This window comes from Ostreococcus tauri (assembly GCF_000214015.3).
Source record: "Ostreococcus tauri WGS project CAID00000000 data, contig chromosome 12, whole genome shotgun sequence".
Lineage (NCBI taxonomy): Eukaryota > Viridiplantae > Chlorophyta > Mamiellophyceae > Mamiellales > Bathycoccaceae > Ostreococcus > Ostreococcus tauri.
Window position 1 is genome coordinate 182033 of NC_014437.2, and position 15426 is coordinate 197458.

The following is a 15426-nucleotide window of genomic DNA, read 5'->3' on the forward strand; positions in this document are numbered from 1 at the left end:
GGCGCGCGGGCGCGCTCGCGCGCGCGCCGCCGACGGCGTCGTCTCCGTTTAGCCACAGTATTCTTGTCGTGAGACCCCGAATGATTCGGGTGAGATCAACGCGCGCGCATCGTCCGCTTCCGTCCATCGAATCGACGCTCGCCCGTTCGCCATCCCTCGCCATCGCCGTCGTCGTCGTCGCGTCCGCCGTCGCGCCCGCGCCCGTCGTCACCCATCGCCCCAATCGTCACAGATCGCCCCGCGCGAGCCCCCGCCTGGGCTCGAACGCGTCCGCCATGGCGCACCCCGCGCGACGACCGTTCCGCACCGACGGGACGAACGTGCGAACGGCCACCGCGTACGCGAACCGCGGTCGACGCGCGACATCCATCGGTCTCGTCTGTGGCTGTGCGATCGCGCTCGTCATCTCCGTCTCGCTCGCGACGACGATGGTGACCTCGGCGCGGCGCGCGGTGGAGGTGGAGAGCCTGAGAAATAGTCTCCACGACGTCCGGATGCGGGTGAAGGAGAAAGAGCGGGCGTTGGTGGAGATGAAGACGACGACGGAGGCGCGATTGCGGCGCGCCGAGGCGGCGGCGGAGCGGGCGCGCGTCGAGGCGGAGGCGAAGGATGCGGCGGCGAAACGGGCTGTGGACGCGGCGAGGGAGACGTTGGAGACGGTGGAGACGCGCGAGGCGGTGGAGAGACATCGGGAGGCGGTGGAGGCGGCGGTCGGTGGACAGACGGCGGATGGGGCGACGGAGCCGCTGGCGAGAGAGGCGGAGGACGCGTTCAGCGAGAAGGCGATGCGGGACGTCGCGGACGTCGCGAAGGTTGTGAAGCGTGCGAGAGTGGTGAAGGATGTTGAAGATGACGAGAACGAGGGTGAGATTTCGAAGAAGACGGAGGACGAGGACGAGAGGGGGGGGGAGGACGCGTCGGGGGACATCGCTCGGAAAAAGGTCAAGGTGGCGTTCAAGAGCGCTACGCACTCCGATCCACTGCTGAAGAATCTCGCTCCAGGGGCGCCAACGTCCAAAACTACCGCCGAGTTCACGTGCAACGGCAAGGAGAACACTGAGCTTTGGGGATCCGTCGTAAAGGATGGTGAGATCAACGTGCAACAGGACGCCGGAGCGTGCTGCAACTCGTGCGCAGAGTTAAACGTCAACGGTGCGAACAGGTGCTCCGTATGGGTGTACAATCCGACGTCAAAGGCGTGCTGGTTGAAGTACGAAGAAGATCCCGTGAACGCAAAGCCGGCGAACGAAGGTCCAAACGTTCCGTGGACGTCGGGATACTTTGATTTGCCCAAGAACAAGCTTGAGCCCAAGTACGAACCTGCGACGGGGAAGAAGGATCTACCGAAGTGTTTGCACACCATAATGACGAGTAGTGGTAACGTCTACATGAACTGGCAGTCAAGAATCATGTACTCGAGCTATCTCAGACACGCCGCGGAGCCTGGAAGCATAATGAAGGCTTTCACGCGCATCTTGCACAAGGGACACGAGGACGAGCTGATGCACGAAATTCCGACGATGCGATTCAATCCGGTGCAAACGAAGTGCGATGGTTGGTGTGACTATCCAGTCGCCGATCGATCCAAGGCAGTGGCGGATTGGATACTGACTGCGGACTCGGAGCGCTGCTCGCACGTGGTGATGGTTGAGACGGATCACATCATCGTCAAGACTCCGTCACCAAAGATCCTTCTCCCGCAGGGCGAAGCCATGGGATTCAAGTTTGGATACATGAATCCTTCGCAACCGACGCTGAAGAAACTCTATCCAGAGTACTTTAAGGATGGACAGAAGATGCCGCCCACCGGGAACTCTCCCAGCGTCGTCAACACTGTCGACCTGCGGACGATCGCTCCGCTTTGGTGGAAGTTTGTCAATGAGACTGAGACGCCGGAGCAGCTTCGAAAGGAGTTGGGTTGGGTGCGCGATATGTACGCGTACGATCTTGCCGCCCTGGCGTCCGGTGTTAAACACACGCTCGCCGAGGGCCCAGATAGCCTTCTCTTGGCGCAACCTCCGGCGGATCACGAACTCGGAAACGCGTACATTTTACACTACACGTGGGGCCCAGAAATCTACGACAAGGACGATAAGTTCGTGTGGAAGTTTGACAAGCGTTCGTACGGTGAAGGGCAGTACGGTCAAGGTCCGTACATTCTTCAGGAGATTCCCCCTCCGCCTGAGTGGGACGAGTCAAAGGGTCTCCAGTTGCAAGACTTTTTCAGACCGCGCGCCTTGACCGAGAAGCGCTTAGGGTTGATCAAAATGCTGATAGATGAGTTCAACGTTGCCGTGCGCGCGTTACCAAAAGTTCCGAAAGGCTATAATACGATAGAGGAGGCGCGATTATACGTGTAGTCTGATCTGATGCTTTGTAATGGGATGGGAGTATACGTTACACTGCGGTACAGTCGAGAGCTAAGGCTTCACTGAAGCAAGAACAGGATGAGAACGATGAGGGCTACCAGGACGGCGATAACGATGCAAATCAGACGGTTTCTCGCCGCGCGCTGAGATTTGTCAGCCTTGGTGAGCTCCTTTTGCGCGTCCTTGGTGCGCACCGCCGTGCTGACAATATTCGCCTCGATGTCATCGATCATCGCTCCCTGCTCGTTCACCAATACCGCAAGATCTTGGAAGATTTCGTTCACCTCCCCAATCTGCTGCTGAATCTCCATGATTCCTCGCTCGCGCTCCTCGATCAGGGCGTTGTTGTACTCGAGCTCGCCGTCCACCTGCGCGAAATCTTGCTGCTCCTGTCTCTGCTCCTGCAACAACGCCTGCCCCGCCTCTTCGGCCCCACCGTCATCGTCCATCGTCCCATAATTCGCCCGCCCCTTCGCTTTCTGCGGCAAGAACGTCGACTCTCGCTCCGCGCACGTCCGCTGCGCCTTTTGAAAATCCTTCAACACGCCGTGGAAATCCTTCACTAATTTCTGATGTCTCCCCGCGTGTTCCGCCCGCGTCTCCTCGTCCACGTCGCTCGCGTTCGTCACCGCCTGCGCTAGGCGTTTCACCGCGAGCGAGGCATCGCGCGCCATCACGCCCAGTCGCTCGCGTTGGTCGTGCAACTGCGCTCGCAATTCTCTCGTGTCCTTCCCGGTGCCGAGGACGTCGACCGATCGTCTGAAGGCGCTCACGTGCGTCGTCATCTGGAACACCAGGGAGGAGACCGCGCGCGCGTCGGCGCTGAGGTCATCGTCGGCGGACGCGGACGAGCGCGGCATCGCGCGCGACGTGGAGGCGCGGGGAGATGTGCGGGCGGGGGCGAACACCCAAACGAGGGACTCGACGAGGGGTCGTGATCGGTGGATGGCGGGACGCGCGCGAGGCGGGAGGAACGAAACCGCGCGCGGTGAGGATTACAAGCCGCGGTGAGGAATCAACGCTGCGCCCCGGCGCGCTGGAGCGACGCGGTGTGGAGGGCCTGAAGCAATTTGTACGTGAAGACGGGAATGTCGGTGGTGTCGAACTCCATGGGCTCGGCGAGGAAGCTCGGGACGAAGCCTTCGATGTTGCCAAAGCCGAGGGGGACGCACGCGACCTCCTCGGCGACGCGGCGGCCGGGTTTAGGGGCGCCCAACGGGTCGTCTCCCGATGATTCGCCGTCTTCGCCCTCGGCGGCGCTGAGTCGGAAGGTAAAACCGGTGCCGATGTGGGTGAACGTGTGCACGCCGCGCGTCTTCTCCTGCCACCGCAAACCAGTGAGCGCCTCGAGCTGGTACGCGCTGAATCCGTCGTCGCGTCCACCCGCGCGCGTACCGCTACCCGTTCTCAAGGTCTCAAGCTCCTCTTCCATGCGCAACATCTTGCCTTGATACGCCAGAGCGGTCTCTCGGAGTTCGGCGTTCTCTCGCTCGAGAGCGTACACCTTTTCGTTCGCCCCCTCGGCGCGAGAGGCAATATCGCGCTGACGATCAGCCTCGTTTCGCAGGTGGTGCACGAGCTCGTCCGCTCGTCGTTCATGATCCATCAACACACCTTGCTGTCGCTCAGCCTCTTTCATGAGATCCTCGAGTTTCTTTGATTTAAGCTGGTCGTACTTGGCTTGCAGTCGCTCGTGAGCCGACTGAAGCATTCTGTACGCCCCGCTCCACGCCGTGGACTGCGGCATATGCGTTTCGTCGACATGCAACAAACCGTTCGCCCGATTCGCCGCATCGGTTGCCGCGGCAGCCGCCTTCCCGAGCTTGGACGGAGGTCTTCCTCTTCCGCGCGGCGGCGTCCTCACGCCCGGAGTCTTCATTCCGCGTGCAAATTCTGGGCTATCCATCGTAGATCTAGGGGAAGAGACCGAAGCTAATTTCGACACCTTGTTGCGACCCGCGTCCGATCTCTCTTGCGACTCGAAGTACTTCGCCGGTCGCTTCAAACCTTCCTTGGCGATCGCCGCCGCCTTGGCCATCGCGCTCACCTTTCTCGAGACGCCCGCCTTACCCGCCTTGTCCTTCTCCGCGTTTCGCTTCGCCATCACAGCCGCCGTCGTCCCCGCCGGTCTACCACGCCCTCTCTTCGGCGCATCCTTCTCCGGCGTTCTCGTAGACCTTCCCTTCCCCAGCTTCTCGTCATCTTTCTCCGGCGTCGTCGTCGCACGCACCGGCGTCCGTCCCGTCGCCGCCCGCTCCGTCGTCTTCGCGCCGTCCGTCGACTCTTTCCGCGTTTTCCGCTCGCGCGCCTCCGGTTCCTTCGTGAACGCTTTCGTGGATTTCTGCATCGGTTAAAATATCCTCACGTCAGTCACCGTGTCGCGACCGTCGACCTCTTCGCTCCACTCGCGCTTCGTTCCGTCTGTCCGGGGGAATCATCTTTCTCCCACTTTACACTCCCGTTCACGTCGCCCTTTCGCCCTCGCGACGGGCGTGAACGATTCAACGACGCAGCCTCGTCACACGCGTCTTCTCCACCGCGTCACGGCGTTCGAAACGCGCTCACGACACACAAACGACGCCATTTCAACGAAACATTCGATTTGAATTTCCCGTTGAACGAACGGACACTTCGCGATCGCGTTCTTCGCGTCGCGCGCGCGTCGTACGCACCATCCACGCCGGCGTGCTCGAGCCGGAATTGGCATAGGACACCGGTTTTCGCGTGCGCGTCTCGCGCGGCATCGCGGCGTCGTGCTATGCGGTGTCGCGGTGTCGCGCGCGGCGTGGGCGGCGGGCGCGCGAGCGAGCAAAGCGCGTCGCGAAAGAAAGCGTGCGCTCGGTGGCGATGCGACGTGAAGTGTTGAGACGTGTGCGATTGAGATTACAAAACTAAAACGAATGATCATCCGCGGCGCCGCGGGAGGCGCGAGCGATGCACGATCCGATGCTACTGAGCCACGCGTCCTTCTCGGCGACGGTTTCGCAGATGAAGAGGTGGGACTCGCCCATGCACGTGATCTCGAACGAAGCCTCCTTCCCGGTCTTATCGCACGCGCTCGTGGAGGAGAGACAGTAGCGTAAATCGATAACGCCTCGCGTTTTGCTCTCCGGGGTGACGTGGCTCGGATCCAGAAACCAGAAGAGCTTGCCATCCTTCAAGACGAACCAGCGGCGGCGCCAGGTGCGAATGACGTCGCCTCGCTTCGTGAGCCAACCCGCGCGCGCGGCGTCGCGCCAAAACTCCACCCCGCCCGTGTCAGGATCCTTCCCAATCTGGCTCAGCGACGCCAGCAGTCCACCGAGCACCATCGCGTCGATCACGAATCGTCGCGTCTCACGGCAACCCCTCGACGTACTTTGGATGCTCCGGGCTCAGCGGCGCCACGTGCACGACTTTCCTTCCCTTCAATTTATCCGTGCTGAAGTGCACCTTCCCCTGCACCAGCGCGAACAGCGTGTGATCCTTCCCTATCCCACAATTCGTTCCCGGGTGCCACTTCGTCCCTCGCTGTCGAGCGATCACGTATCCCGGGCGCACGACCTCGCCGTGCCCGCGCTTGAGCCCCAAAAACTTTGGATTCGAATCTCTCCCGTTGTTCGACGACCCGCCTTGCTTTTTCGACGCGTATCGCACGAAAATACTCTGCGCCCCCCTCGCGAGTTCCCGCTCGCCCGTCTCCGAGCGCGTCGTCGACGCCGCGAGCGCTCGAGCCGCGCTCGAGCGCACCACCGATCGCGCCCGCGCGAGCATTCACGCGCGTTCGCGCACCGATCCGCGTCCGCGCGCGGTGTGGGACGTCCGCGCGCGTGCGTCGCGTCCGCGCGCGTGCGTTCGCGCGCGCGCGTGCGGCGTCGCGCGCGCGCGCGGGCGTCGCGCCGCGTCGACGCTCGCGTGCGCGTCGTCCATCATACTCTGGACGGAAAACGCCCATCGACGTCACACACGCACCGACCATCATACTCTGGACGGAAAACGCCCATCGACGTCACACACGGCCCGTGGTCGGGGCCCCCGGTGCCGTCCGTGTGCCAATGATGGACGATATGTGTCTCCAATACGAGACCCCCGATCCCCGGACCCGCGGTCAACCACCGCGCGTCGACGCGACGGCGAAACCGCACACGCGCGCGCGCACGATGCAGATCTTCGTCAAAACGCTCACGGGAAAGACGATCACGCTCGAGGTGGAGTCCTCGGACACGATCGATAACGTCAAGGCGAAGATTCAGGACAAGGAGGGTGCGTGGATTTCGAATTTTCGAGACGCGACGTGGCAATCGTGATCTGGGAAGATGGCGCGATTGGAGGGAGGTGGAGGGGTGCGGAGGCGCGACAAGGGCGCTCGCGGTGCGATGGAGGGATGGGGATGGGATTTTGGGCGCGCGGTGGACGCGCGGGAGGGGCGCGCGGGCGGGGGGGGGTGAATTGTGGAATCCGAGGCGCGCGCGCGGGACGAGGCGGGCGAAGGGGCGCGCGCGGGGGGGTCCGGACGGTTCGCGCGCGCGCGGTGGTGGTGTAGGAAATGGGAAATGATGAATGCGTGACTGACGATGGTGCGCGCGCGTTCGCGCTTTCGTTTTCGCGATAGGGATCCCGCCGGATCAGCAACGTTTGATCTTCGCCGGTAAGCAGCTCGAGGATGGTCGCACTTTGGCCGACTACAACATCCAGAAGGAGTCCACGCTCCACTTGGTGCTCCGCTTGCGCGGTGGCATGCAAATCTTCGTGAAGACGCTCACGGGCAAGACCATTACGCTCGAAGTGGAGTCCTCGGACACCATCGACAACGTCAAGGCGAAGATCCAAGACAAGGAAGGCATCCCGCCGGATCAGCAACGTTTGATCTTCGCCGGTAAGCAGCTCGAGGACGGTCGCACTTTGGCCGACTACAACATCCAGAAGGAGTCCACGCTCCACTTGGTGCTCCGCTTGCGCGGTGGCATGCAAATCTTCGTGAAGACGCTCACGGGTAAGACCATTACGCTCGAAGTGGAGTCCTCGGACACCATCGACAACGTCAAGGCGAAGATCCAAGACAAGGAAGGCATCCCGCCGGATCAGCAACGTTTGATCTTCGCCGGTAAGCAGCTCGAGGACGGTCGCACTTTGGCCGACTACAACATCCAGAAGGAGTCCACGCTCCACTTGGTGCTCCGCTTGCGCGGTGGCATGCAAATCTTCGTGAAGACGCTCACGGGTAAGACCATTACGCTCGAAGTGGAGTCCTCGGACACCATCGACAACGTCAAGGCGAAGATCCAAGACAAGGAAGGCATCCCGCCGGATCAGCAACGTTTGATCTTCGCCGGTAAGCAGCTCGAGGACGGTCGCACTTTGGCCGACTACAACATCCAGAAGGAGTCCACGCTCCACTTGGTGCTCCGCTTGCGCGGTGGCCGGTAAGTCTAGTCATTCACTTCGTCCTCGCCGATCACTACTACTCTCGGTGCTCGTGATAAAGGCTCCTGTACCAAGGAGACTCGAACGCGAGGCGTCCGTCTCTCGAGGCGCTTGAGGTGTCGAATGCATGTGTACCGATTTCTTGTTTTAGACCGCTAACCAATGTAATGACAAGCGATGATGTTTCAACGAACGTCACCCTCGTTTAGTTCCTCCCCACGATACCGTCTCGAGCAAACCGTCTTCCCGCCAACTCCCGGACTCGCCCCACTCGCGCGCTCCGCGCGAGTCATGTCCGCTCCAGCCCTCGACCCCTCGACGCCGATAACCCTCGTCTCGCGCGAGGGCGTGGAGTTCACCGTCACCCTCGGCGCCCTTCGCGTCTCGGGCGTGCTCTCTCGGCTCTTCGCGAGCGCCGACGCGAGAGATTTCGAGGAACAGCGAACTCGGACGGTTCGACTTCGCGACGTCTCCACCGCGATCGTGCGAAAGATCGTCGAGTACTGCGAGTACAGACAGACTTACGAGGGATCAAACAAGGCGCCGCCGCCGTTTGAGATCGCCGGCGAAGACGCGATCGAGCTGTTGATGACGGCTAACTTTTTGGACGTGTAGCCGGAGCGCGAGTCGAGGCGCGGAGGATTTAATGCGAGTCGCTTCGAGCGATATCGCTTCGGTATCGATGACGAGTGATTCAGTGGTGATAATTACGTCGTTCGAATGCGATTGAGCATGCCAGCATCGCAGAGTTGCGCCTCGCACGTCGCGAGGATTTCGTCATCGTGGTTGGGATCTGTGAGCGTCGCCGTCGTCCATATGCGAAGTCCCGACGCCTCCACGGATTTGATCGAACAGTGAATCTTCACCGTGGAGTGCAAAGGAAGGGGCTTCTTGATTTTCGCGTTGAGCTCGATCGTGACGCAACACGGTGCTCTAGCGCACTTTACGAGCTCCGCTGTGGTCTCATCGAGAATCGTCTCGATGCAACCGCCATGAGCGAGCGTCCACGTGTTCGTGCCGATCGCGCCAGAATCACCCACGCGAGCGACACCGACGAGCTCAGGGTGCTCGTTCGACCCGCGCGACGCCTCTCGATAGAAGTATCGAAGGTCTAGACCTCTCCTCGCGGCTTCGTCGCCGACGGCCCAGGACTCGCACGTAACGAACGTTCCTCGCTTTGGACCTGGAATGGCCTTCTGAAACGGCTTCAGCGAGGCGTCCAAGCTCATCATCGTCAACACAGGGTCATCGCAAGGGAACAAACCGTGTCGACGAAACGGAATCCCGGTCGTGAAGACGTGTCGTCGATAGTCTCTCGCCGCGTCTTCGTGTGAATTCAGCATCGAACGCTTCGTCATGTCCTCCATCCCCACTCTGCGCTCGCTCGCCTCGGACATCTCCACGCGTCCGCCGCCCGCTTGCTTACACCTTCGTTCGATCACGCCGCGCGGGACGTCGGCACCGTCGCTCTCATAGTACGCTCTCACCTCTCGCTCGCTCGAGCATCCGTCGAGCTCGTCCGCTTCTAATTCCAAAACGCCCGCGTGCATCTCCGCGAGCTCGATCGAGAGGTTCATCATGCGCATGCGCGCCCGCTCCTCGATCGCTGCCTCCGGCATCGTCCGTCGTCCTCTGCGTGCGGCGACCGCGCGACCTCCGAAGTGCATGAAAACGCTCGTTGTAACGCTTAAAACATACCGCTATTCGGTGTAATGTATCAAATTCCTTGAAAGTTCAGAATGCGAATCGACGACATGCAGCGCGAGGTGCCCAGTTTTCCGACTCGACGCTTCACACGACGACGAGCGGCGACGCGCGAGGCGATCGACGTCGTAAAGAGTGCGGACGAAAGAAGAAATATTTTAGCGTCGAGGACGTGGACGATGGCGCCGAGGGGAGCGATCGCGGTGCGCGAATCGTCGACTTTGAAAGCGCGCGCGTCTCGGAGCGAGTGACGACGAAGCGGCGACTGTGGACGACGACGCGACGACGCGACGCGGGCGTGCGCTCGGAAACGGAGTTCATTGATATTAATCGTGTGTCACTACGACGCGCAGGGAGCGATGGAGGCGCACGCGCGCGGGAAGGGCGACGACGCGATGTCGCTGGTGAAGATGCTGCACGCGACCAGCGAGAAGGCGAAGAGGGAGTACTTGGCGAGCGATCGAGGGGTCACGGCAGTGTGCGATAGTTTACAGACTGTACGTATGAATGCTTTTGTTCTCGCGATCTCGCGCGGTGTGAGCGCCATGCGATTCGCATGAGAACACTGCAATGCTCGTTGACTCAATCGACACTTGATGCTGACGGCTCGATTATATTTGTTTCAATCGCAGGAGCTCAAGCGTCCGATCGAGGAATGGAAAGACGACCTGCTCGGAGCGTTGACGAATTTACTCGTGTCTTTTACCGATCTGGGCGCGATCAACGTCGATAAAGTGCGTGATAAATTGATCGGCGCGTTTGAAGCTTTGGCCGATCGAATCGCTGCGGCGGAGGGCGATTTCTCATCAATGTCGCAGAGCGAGCGAGACGTCTTCGTGGACGTGGTTTGGATCATCGATCAGTTGGCGTGTTGCGAGGAGGCGAAGGAGAAAGCTGAATGGGAGCCCCTGGTGAATCTCGCGATGGACGTGGTTCTTGTCGATCAGTTACCACCTCTGATGCGTCGAGAGACGTTGCTGTGTTTGAAATCAGTGACGCAAGGTTGCGTGGATACATCGACGGCGCTCACGAACGCACTCGTTCCGAACGGCAATGCAAAACGAAGTAGACGTATGGACTCATCGACGAAGCTCGGATCTCTGAGTGAGATATTTTTGAAGTGTGGCGACTTCAGCGCACAGAAACACATCGCCGAAATTCTTTATAGACTTGTGCGGGCGAACCTCCTCGATCAAGACGTCACCGCCAACGTTTTCACGCACGTGTCATCGCAATTTAAGGATTTGTTCAAAATTGAAAACAGTACACAGATGTTCAAATCGCTCAAGACTTTGGTTCGACACTATAACGCCGCTCAAGGAAGCGCGGCAACAGTTAAATCCTTCGAAGCTGAAGAAGTGACCATGAAGGGCTTACGTATGCAAGATAACTGGGTGAACTTCGGACAAGAAATGATGACTCTTCACGTGTGCTTGGAAGATGACGGAGGAGTCGAGCCCGTGGACGTGCTGTACTCGAACATTCGCACGTTCGCGATGCCAGAGAGACGCGTCGCGCAGGTGGGCATTCGCGAGAAACCCATCGGATTGGCCGCCGATGACCCTTTCGATCTCGAGGACGACGAATGGATTGAGATGAAATTTAAGATTGATGACGTTCCATCCGTACTCGAACAGTTGTATCGAGTCGGTAGGCACAGCACCGCGGTCGACATATGTGTCACAAATTTTCTTCCCAGCAAGAAGGTTTCCACCGGCATCATGGACACCAGCTTCGATCTCGAGCCCATCGCCACTGTGAATCCCACTCCGCCCGCTACCAAGTCGCAGAAGAAACCGGAAGTGAAGAAAGCGCCTCGTAAGTCCCGCGGCAAGGTTGTCGTCCAGTCCGACTCCGACAACAAATCCGATTCCGGGGAGTGCGAGACAATCGTTCCAATGAAGCCTGCGCAGGCGTCTCGGAAGCTCCCCAAGCGCAAAGCGAAACAGGAAGGTCTCAAGAAGATGAGCGAACAGCTAAACGGTGACGTAGAAGATTTCGAGCTCGCTGAAGAAGCCGAGCCGTCGCCATCACCGCCGCCGCTGCGCGTTGCTCCTCCCGCGCGTAAGCTCAAGTTCACGCCGAAAGCTGTAAGTCCATCGATCGACTCTGAGGAGGAAACAGAAGCTGATGACGACAATCTGGACCAAGACTGGACGTATGACGACATTCCTGCCCTTATGAAAATGATCAGAGCGAAGGGGACATCGAAAAAGCAGCGAGAAGAGTTGCAGCGCGTCGTCGTCAGCTTGAAAAGCGCCGTTCCGCCGGGGAAGTCCTTGTTCAAGACTCCGGCGGCGACGCTCGTGGTGCCGAAGACTGGACCGCGACCGGGCATACTTAAGTCTCCCGATGCCAAGCGGCTCAAGACTGGTTATTACGACACCGCGCCGGATTGGAAGAACAGATTTGCGCCGAGTCGAGAGGTGAAAAAGGCCGTCACCACGACGGCAACGACCGACCTCAACTTTGATGATGACGACGACGACAGCGGTGGTGGTGCATTAACCCCGCTCTCGAACTTTCTCGACATGTCCGATGACGTCTCACCGCTCTTGAGCGAGCAAAAAGCGAAGAAGAAGTCCGAAAAGCCTAGGGCCGTCTCGGGTGTTGGCAACCTTGCCGCCATGGGTGACGACATGGCTGGCTTTCAGCAGATGATGCACTCGTTGGCCGAGAGAAACCGTCGAATTGCGCGCGAGCGCATCGAATCACTCGTGAATGAATTTAAGCTCGAGTCCGAGGCCGCCGCTCGCAAGCTCACGCAGCAAATCGAGCAGGATTACGACTCGTTTGCGCGCGCCGCCTCGCGCCAAGCCGACGAGCGCGCGCGCGAGGCCAAAGCCGTCGCCTCCAAGGTCACCGCCCTCACCGCCGACTTCAAATCCGCCCTCCGAGCGTGCTACGAAGAATTCAACGCCAATAAGCGCGCCGCCGTCGCCGACGCCACTCGCGTCGCCGACGAGCTCGCCTCGCTCGACGCCAAGCGCTCCGCCGACGTCGCCAAGTTTGCCGCCAAGTCCGACGCCAAGCGCGCGCGCGGTCGTCGCCGACATCGCCACCGCCGCGAGAGGCGCGATGAAGAACGACAGCGGTCAAGTCCATGCTCCTCGAGCTCGCTCGCGAGCTCTGATCGTCCACACGCACCGCGCGCGCGACCGCGTTCGCCCGCGCGCTTGAAACGCAAAAATCTGATCTGCATCTCCCTCTTATCGTCGACGTCATCCGAGGTTTCGAGCATACTTTTCTGAGTCATGAGTCGTACCAGAGTCCCTCTGGCCCACGCCGACGATTCCCCGCTGGCGCCGTCTCGAGCTCTCTCGCGCGCGTGCGCGTCCCGCACACGCGCTCGCGCTCGCGCACGCGCACGCGAACATGTTCGCAAACGGACTGGCCTCGGGCGCGCGCGATGCGTCGGTGTTACGAGGACGCGCGCGCGGTGGAATCGCGCGCGGAGGCGTCGCTCGGGGAATTATCCGCGCGAATCTTCGCGGCGGCGGCGACGGTTTCGCGAGCGATGCGCGCGCGCGCGCGTCGATCGGACGGGCGAAGACGCGAATGATGATGAATCACGGTCGATTCGTTCGTCGAGAGCGATGGAGCGCGACGACGACGACGGAGGGATCGGCGATTCGAGGCGAAGGCGAGAGCGCGAGCACGGAGGAGATCGAAAAGTGCCTCGAGGACGAGGAGTGCAAGTTTGAGACGGTGGCGTCGCTGGAGAAGACGTTGGCGAGCAGTGGAGACGAGGTGACGACGGCGGTGAGGACGGAGGCGGCGAAGACGGAGGCGAAGAAGGCGGAGGCGAAGAAGCCAAAGGCGTTTGTCAACGCGAAGACCATCGACCAAGAGGATTACGAGGACATCGTCGTGAGCGAACCGCCTTTGAACATTGAGCGATTGAAGTCGATCGGTACGATTGCGCGATCCTTCGAGATTTGGAGCTTCGTCGCGGCGTTTGTCTTCAGACGAGTGTTCATTGGCGTGAAATGGTCGTACAAGGGTGGATACTCGGAGGAGAAGCGCATCGCACGACTCGAGCGTTTGGCCAGCTGGACGCGAAAGTCTCTACTTCGACTCGGGCCGACGTTTATCAAGGTTGGTCAGCAGTTCTCCACGCGCGTGGACGTGTTGAGTCCGCAGTTCATCCGCGAACTCGAAAAGCTGCAGGATCGCGTCCCACCGTTCCCAACCTCGATGGCCAAGGAGATCATCCAACAGGAGCTCGGTGGACCGGTTGAGTCTTTTTTCGATGACTTCGAGGATACGCCGCTCGCGGCGGCGTCGCTCGGTCAGGTGCACCGCGCCAACATGAAGGCGACGGGTGAACAAGTCATCATCAAGGTGCAACGCCCGGGTCTCAAGGAGATCTTTGACATCGATCTTAAGAACTTGCGCGTCATCGCCAAGTGGCTGCAAAAGGTCGATCCCAAAAATGATGGCGCCAAGCGCGATTGGGTCGCGATTTTCGACGAAACGGCGCGCGTATTGTACGATGAAGTCGATTACACAAACGAAGCGAAGAATGCGGAGGAATTCAAGAATCAGTTCGCCGGAGTCGACTGGATCAAGGTGCCTAAGATCTACTGGGAATTCACGAAGAGGCGCACGTTGTGCATGGAGTACGCGCCGGCGACGAAGATAAACGATCTGGAAGGGCTTAAGAAGATCGGCGTAGACCCTGACCGCATGGCTCGCCTTGCGGTGGAGGCGTACTTGCAACAAGTGTTGCGCTTCGGTTTCTTCCACGCGGATCCGCACCCGGGTAACGTGGCCGTCGATGCGGGCGATTCCGAGGGTAAGGGTCGTTTAGTCGTGTACGATTACGGTATGATGGGTCGTATTCCGAGCACGACGCGCGATGGTTTGTTGGACCTCTTCTACGCAACGTACGAGGGTCAAAGCGACAGCGCCGTCAAGGCTCTGATGAAGATGGGTGTGCTCGTTGATGGGGGCGCCGACCTCACAGCGGTCAAGCGCACGGCAGATTTCTTCTTGACGCAGTTTGATGCGCGCATCAACGCGCAAAAGAAGGCTCGAGAAACGAACAGAGAGGAGTACGAGGCTGAGTTCAAGGCACCGAGGACTAAGGAGGAGAAGCAGGCGGTACGCAAGAAGATCTTGTCGAACATCGGAGAAGACCTCTTGGTCGTCAGCAAGGATCAACCGTTTCGGTTCCCGGCTGAATTTACTTTTGTGGTGGTGCGTATACTCGATTGCGCGCGCTCTCCGCGAAAAATTGGACGGTTTGCGATGATGAGAAAACGCTATCTAGATACTCTTTACGATGAATGTTTCTGGGTTTCGGCCCGCAATGTTGATTACTTTACAGCAATGTGGTTTCTCTGAGCATATCGTGAAATTACATTCTTCGCGACCACTCGCAACCGTGACACAACTGACCATAGACTGACGAAAACTGCTCTTCTCAATCGCAGCGAGCCTTCTCCGTGTTAGACGGTATCGGCAAGACGCTCAACAAGAAGTTCGACATTTCCGAAATCGCTGCGCCTTACGCGCGCAACTTACTCATCGAAGCCAACCCGAACTCGTTACCGCCGCAAGTTGTCACCGCGCAGCGAGAGTGGTTGCGTCGCGCCGACGCGCAAACCAAGGCTCTTGTGAATCTCATCAAGGGTCCAGATGCGATTTCTGATGTCGCGGACATCTTACGTCGCATTGAAACGGGTAAGCTGAAGATTCGCGTGCGAGCTCTCGAGGCCGAGCGTGCGATCGAGCGTATGTCCATCATGCAGGGTGTGATGATGCAGGCCGTGATCGCGTGCGCCGCTACCAACATCGGCGTCGTGATGTACGTCAGCGGCCTGATGCTTCAGGCTCAGTGCGCGTTTGGCTTTGCCGGTTTGTTGGCGTTCAAGGCTCTCACGGGACAGCTCAAGGTGGCGAAGCTGTTGAAGAAGGAGAACTCCATTCTTGGGGCTTAAAGCAG

At 59.7% G+C, this 15426-nt stretch overlaps 11 protein-coding genes across 11 annotated transcripts; 6 read left to right on the plus strand and 5 right to left on the minus strand.

Annotated features, from left to right (window-relative positions):
- Positions 1 to 275: 275 nt before the first annotated feature.
- OT_ostta12g01120 (unnamed product) lies at positions 276 to 2360 on the plus strand (the record flags this gene model as incomplete). The annotated part of the gene is made up of 1 exon (XM_022982839.1): positions 276 to 2360. One exon carries the CDS (start codon positions 276 to 278, stop codon positions 2358 to 2360), a length of 2085 nt encoding a protein of 694 aa, XP_022840061.1.
- A 68-nt stretch (positions 2361 to 2428) lies between these two features.
- OT_ostta12g01130 (Syntaxin/epimorphin, conserved site) lies at positions 2429 to 3229 on the minus strand (the record flags this gene model as incomplete). Its single annotated transcript, XM_022982840.1, has 1 exon — positions 2429 to 3229. One exon carries the CDS (start codon positions 3227 to 3229, stop codon positions 2429 to 2431), a length of 801 nt encoding a protein of 266 aa, XP_022840062.1.
- Positions 3230 to 3384: 155 nt separating this feature from the next.
- On the minus strand, positions 3385 to 4716 carry OT_ostta12g01140 (AT hook-like; the record flags this gene model as incomplete). The annotated part of the gene is made up of 1 exon (XM_022982841.1): positions 3385 to 4716. The coding sequence occupies one exon, from the start codon at positions 4714 to 4716 to the stop codon at positions 3385 to 3387; it is 1332 nt and encodes a 443-aa protein (XP_022840063.1).
- A 544-nt stretch (positions 4717 to 5260) lies between these two features.
- On the minus strand, positions 5261 to 5680 carry OT_ostta12g01150 (Pleckstrin homology-like domain; the record flags this gene model as incomplete). The annotated part of the gene is made up of 1 exon (XM_003082219.2): positions 5261 to 5680. The coding sequence occupies one exon, from the start codon at positions 5678 to 5680 to the stop codon at positions 5261 to 5263; it is 420 nt and encodes a 139-aa protein (XP_003082267.2).
- A 25-nt stretch (positions 5681 to 5705) lies between these two features.
- OT_ostta12g01160 (Ribosomal protein L27, conserved site) lies at positions 5706 to 6122 on the minus strand (the record flags this gene model as incomplete). Its single annotated transcript, XM_022982842.1, has 1 exon — positions 5706 to 6122. One exon carries the CDS (start codon positions 6120 to 6122, stop codon positions 5706 to 5708), a length of 417 nt encoding a protein of 138 aa, XP_022840064.1.
- Positions 6123 to 6406: 284 nt separating this feature from the next.
- Positions 6407 to 7775, plus strand: OT_ostta12g01170 (Ubiquitin conserved site; the record flags this gene model as incomplete). Its single annotated transcript, XM_022982843.1, has 2 exons — positions 6407 to 6611; positions 6961 to 7775. The coding sequence occupies 2 exons, from the start codon at positions 6407 to 6409 to the stop codon at positions 7773 to 7775; spliced, it is 1020 nt and encodes a 339-aa protein (XP_022840065.1).
- Positions 7776 to 8063: 288 nt separating this feature from the next.
- On the plus strand, positions 8064 to 8387 carry OT_ostta12g01180 (SKP1 component, POZ domain; the record flags this gene model as incomplete). Its single annotated transcript, XM_003082222.1, has 1 exon — positions 8064 to 8387. The coding sequence occupies one exon, from the start codon at positions 8064 to 8066 to the stop codon at positions 8385 to 8387; it is 324 nt and encodes a 107-aa protein (XP_003082270.1).
- A 92-nt stretch (positions 8388 to 8479) lies between these two features.
- OT_ostta12g01190 (unnamed product) lies at positions 8480 to 9391 on the minus strand (the record flags this gene model as incomplete). Its single annotated transcript, XM_003082223.1, has 1 exon — positions 8480 to 9391. One exon carries the CDS (start codon positions 9389 to 9391, stop codon positions 8480 to 8482), a length of 912 nt encoding a protein of 303 aa, XP_003082271.1.
- A 264-nt stretch (positions 9392 to 9655) lies between these two features.
- On the plus strand, positions 9656 to 11298 carry OT_ostta12g01200 (unnamed product; the record flags this gene model as incomplete). Its single annotated transcript, XM_022982844.1, has 4 exons — positions 9656 to 9679; positions 9830 to 9973; positions 10109 to 10439; positions 11222 to 11298. 4 exons carry the CDS (start codon positions 9656 to 9658, stop codon positions 11296 to 11298), a joined length of 576 nt encoding a protein of 191 aa, XP_022840066.1.
- A 76-nt stretch (positions 11299 to 11374) lies between these two features.
- Positions 11375 to 12727, plus strand: OT_ostta12g01210 (unnamed product; the record flags this gene model as incomplete). Its single annotated transcript, XM_022982845.1, has 1 exon — positions 11375 to 12727. One exon carries the CDS (start codon positions 11375 to 11377, stop codon positions 12725 to 12727), a length of 1353 nt encoding a protein of 450 aa, XP_022840067.1.
- Positions 12728 to 13040: 313 nt separating this feature from the next.
- On the plus strand, positions 13041 to 15421 carry OT_ostta12g01220 (Protein kinase-like domain; the record flags this gene model as incomplete). Its single annotated transcript, XM_022982846.1, has 2 exons — positions 13041 to 14678; positions 14915 to 15421. 2 exons carry the CDS (start codon positions 13041 to 13043, stop codon positions 15419 to 15421), a joined length of 2145 nt encoding a protein of 714 aa, XP_022840068.1.
- Between the last annotated feature and the right edge of the window lie 5 nt (positions 15422 to 15426).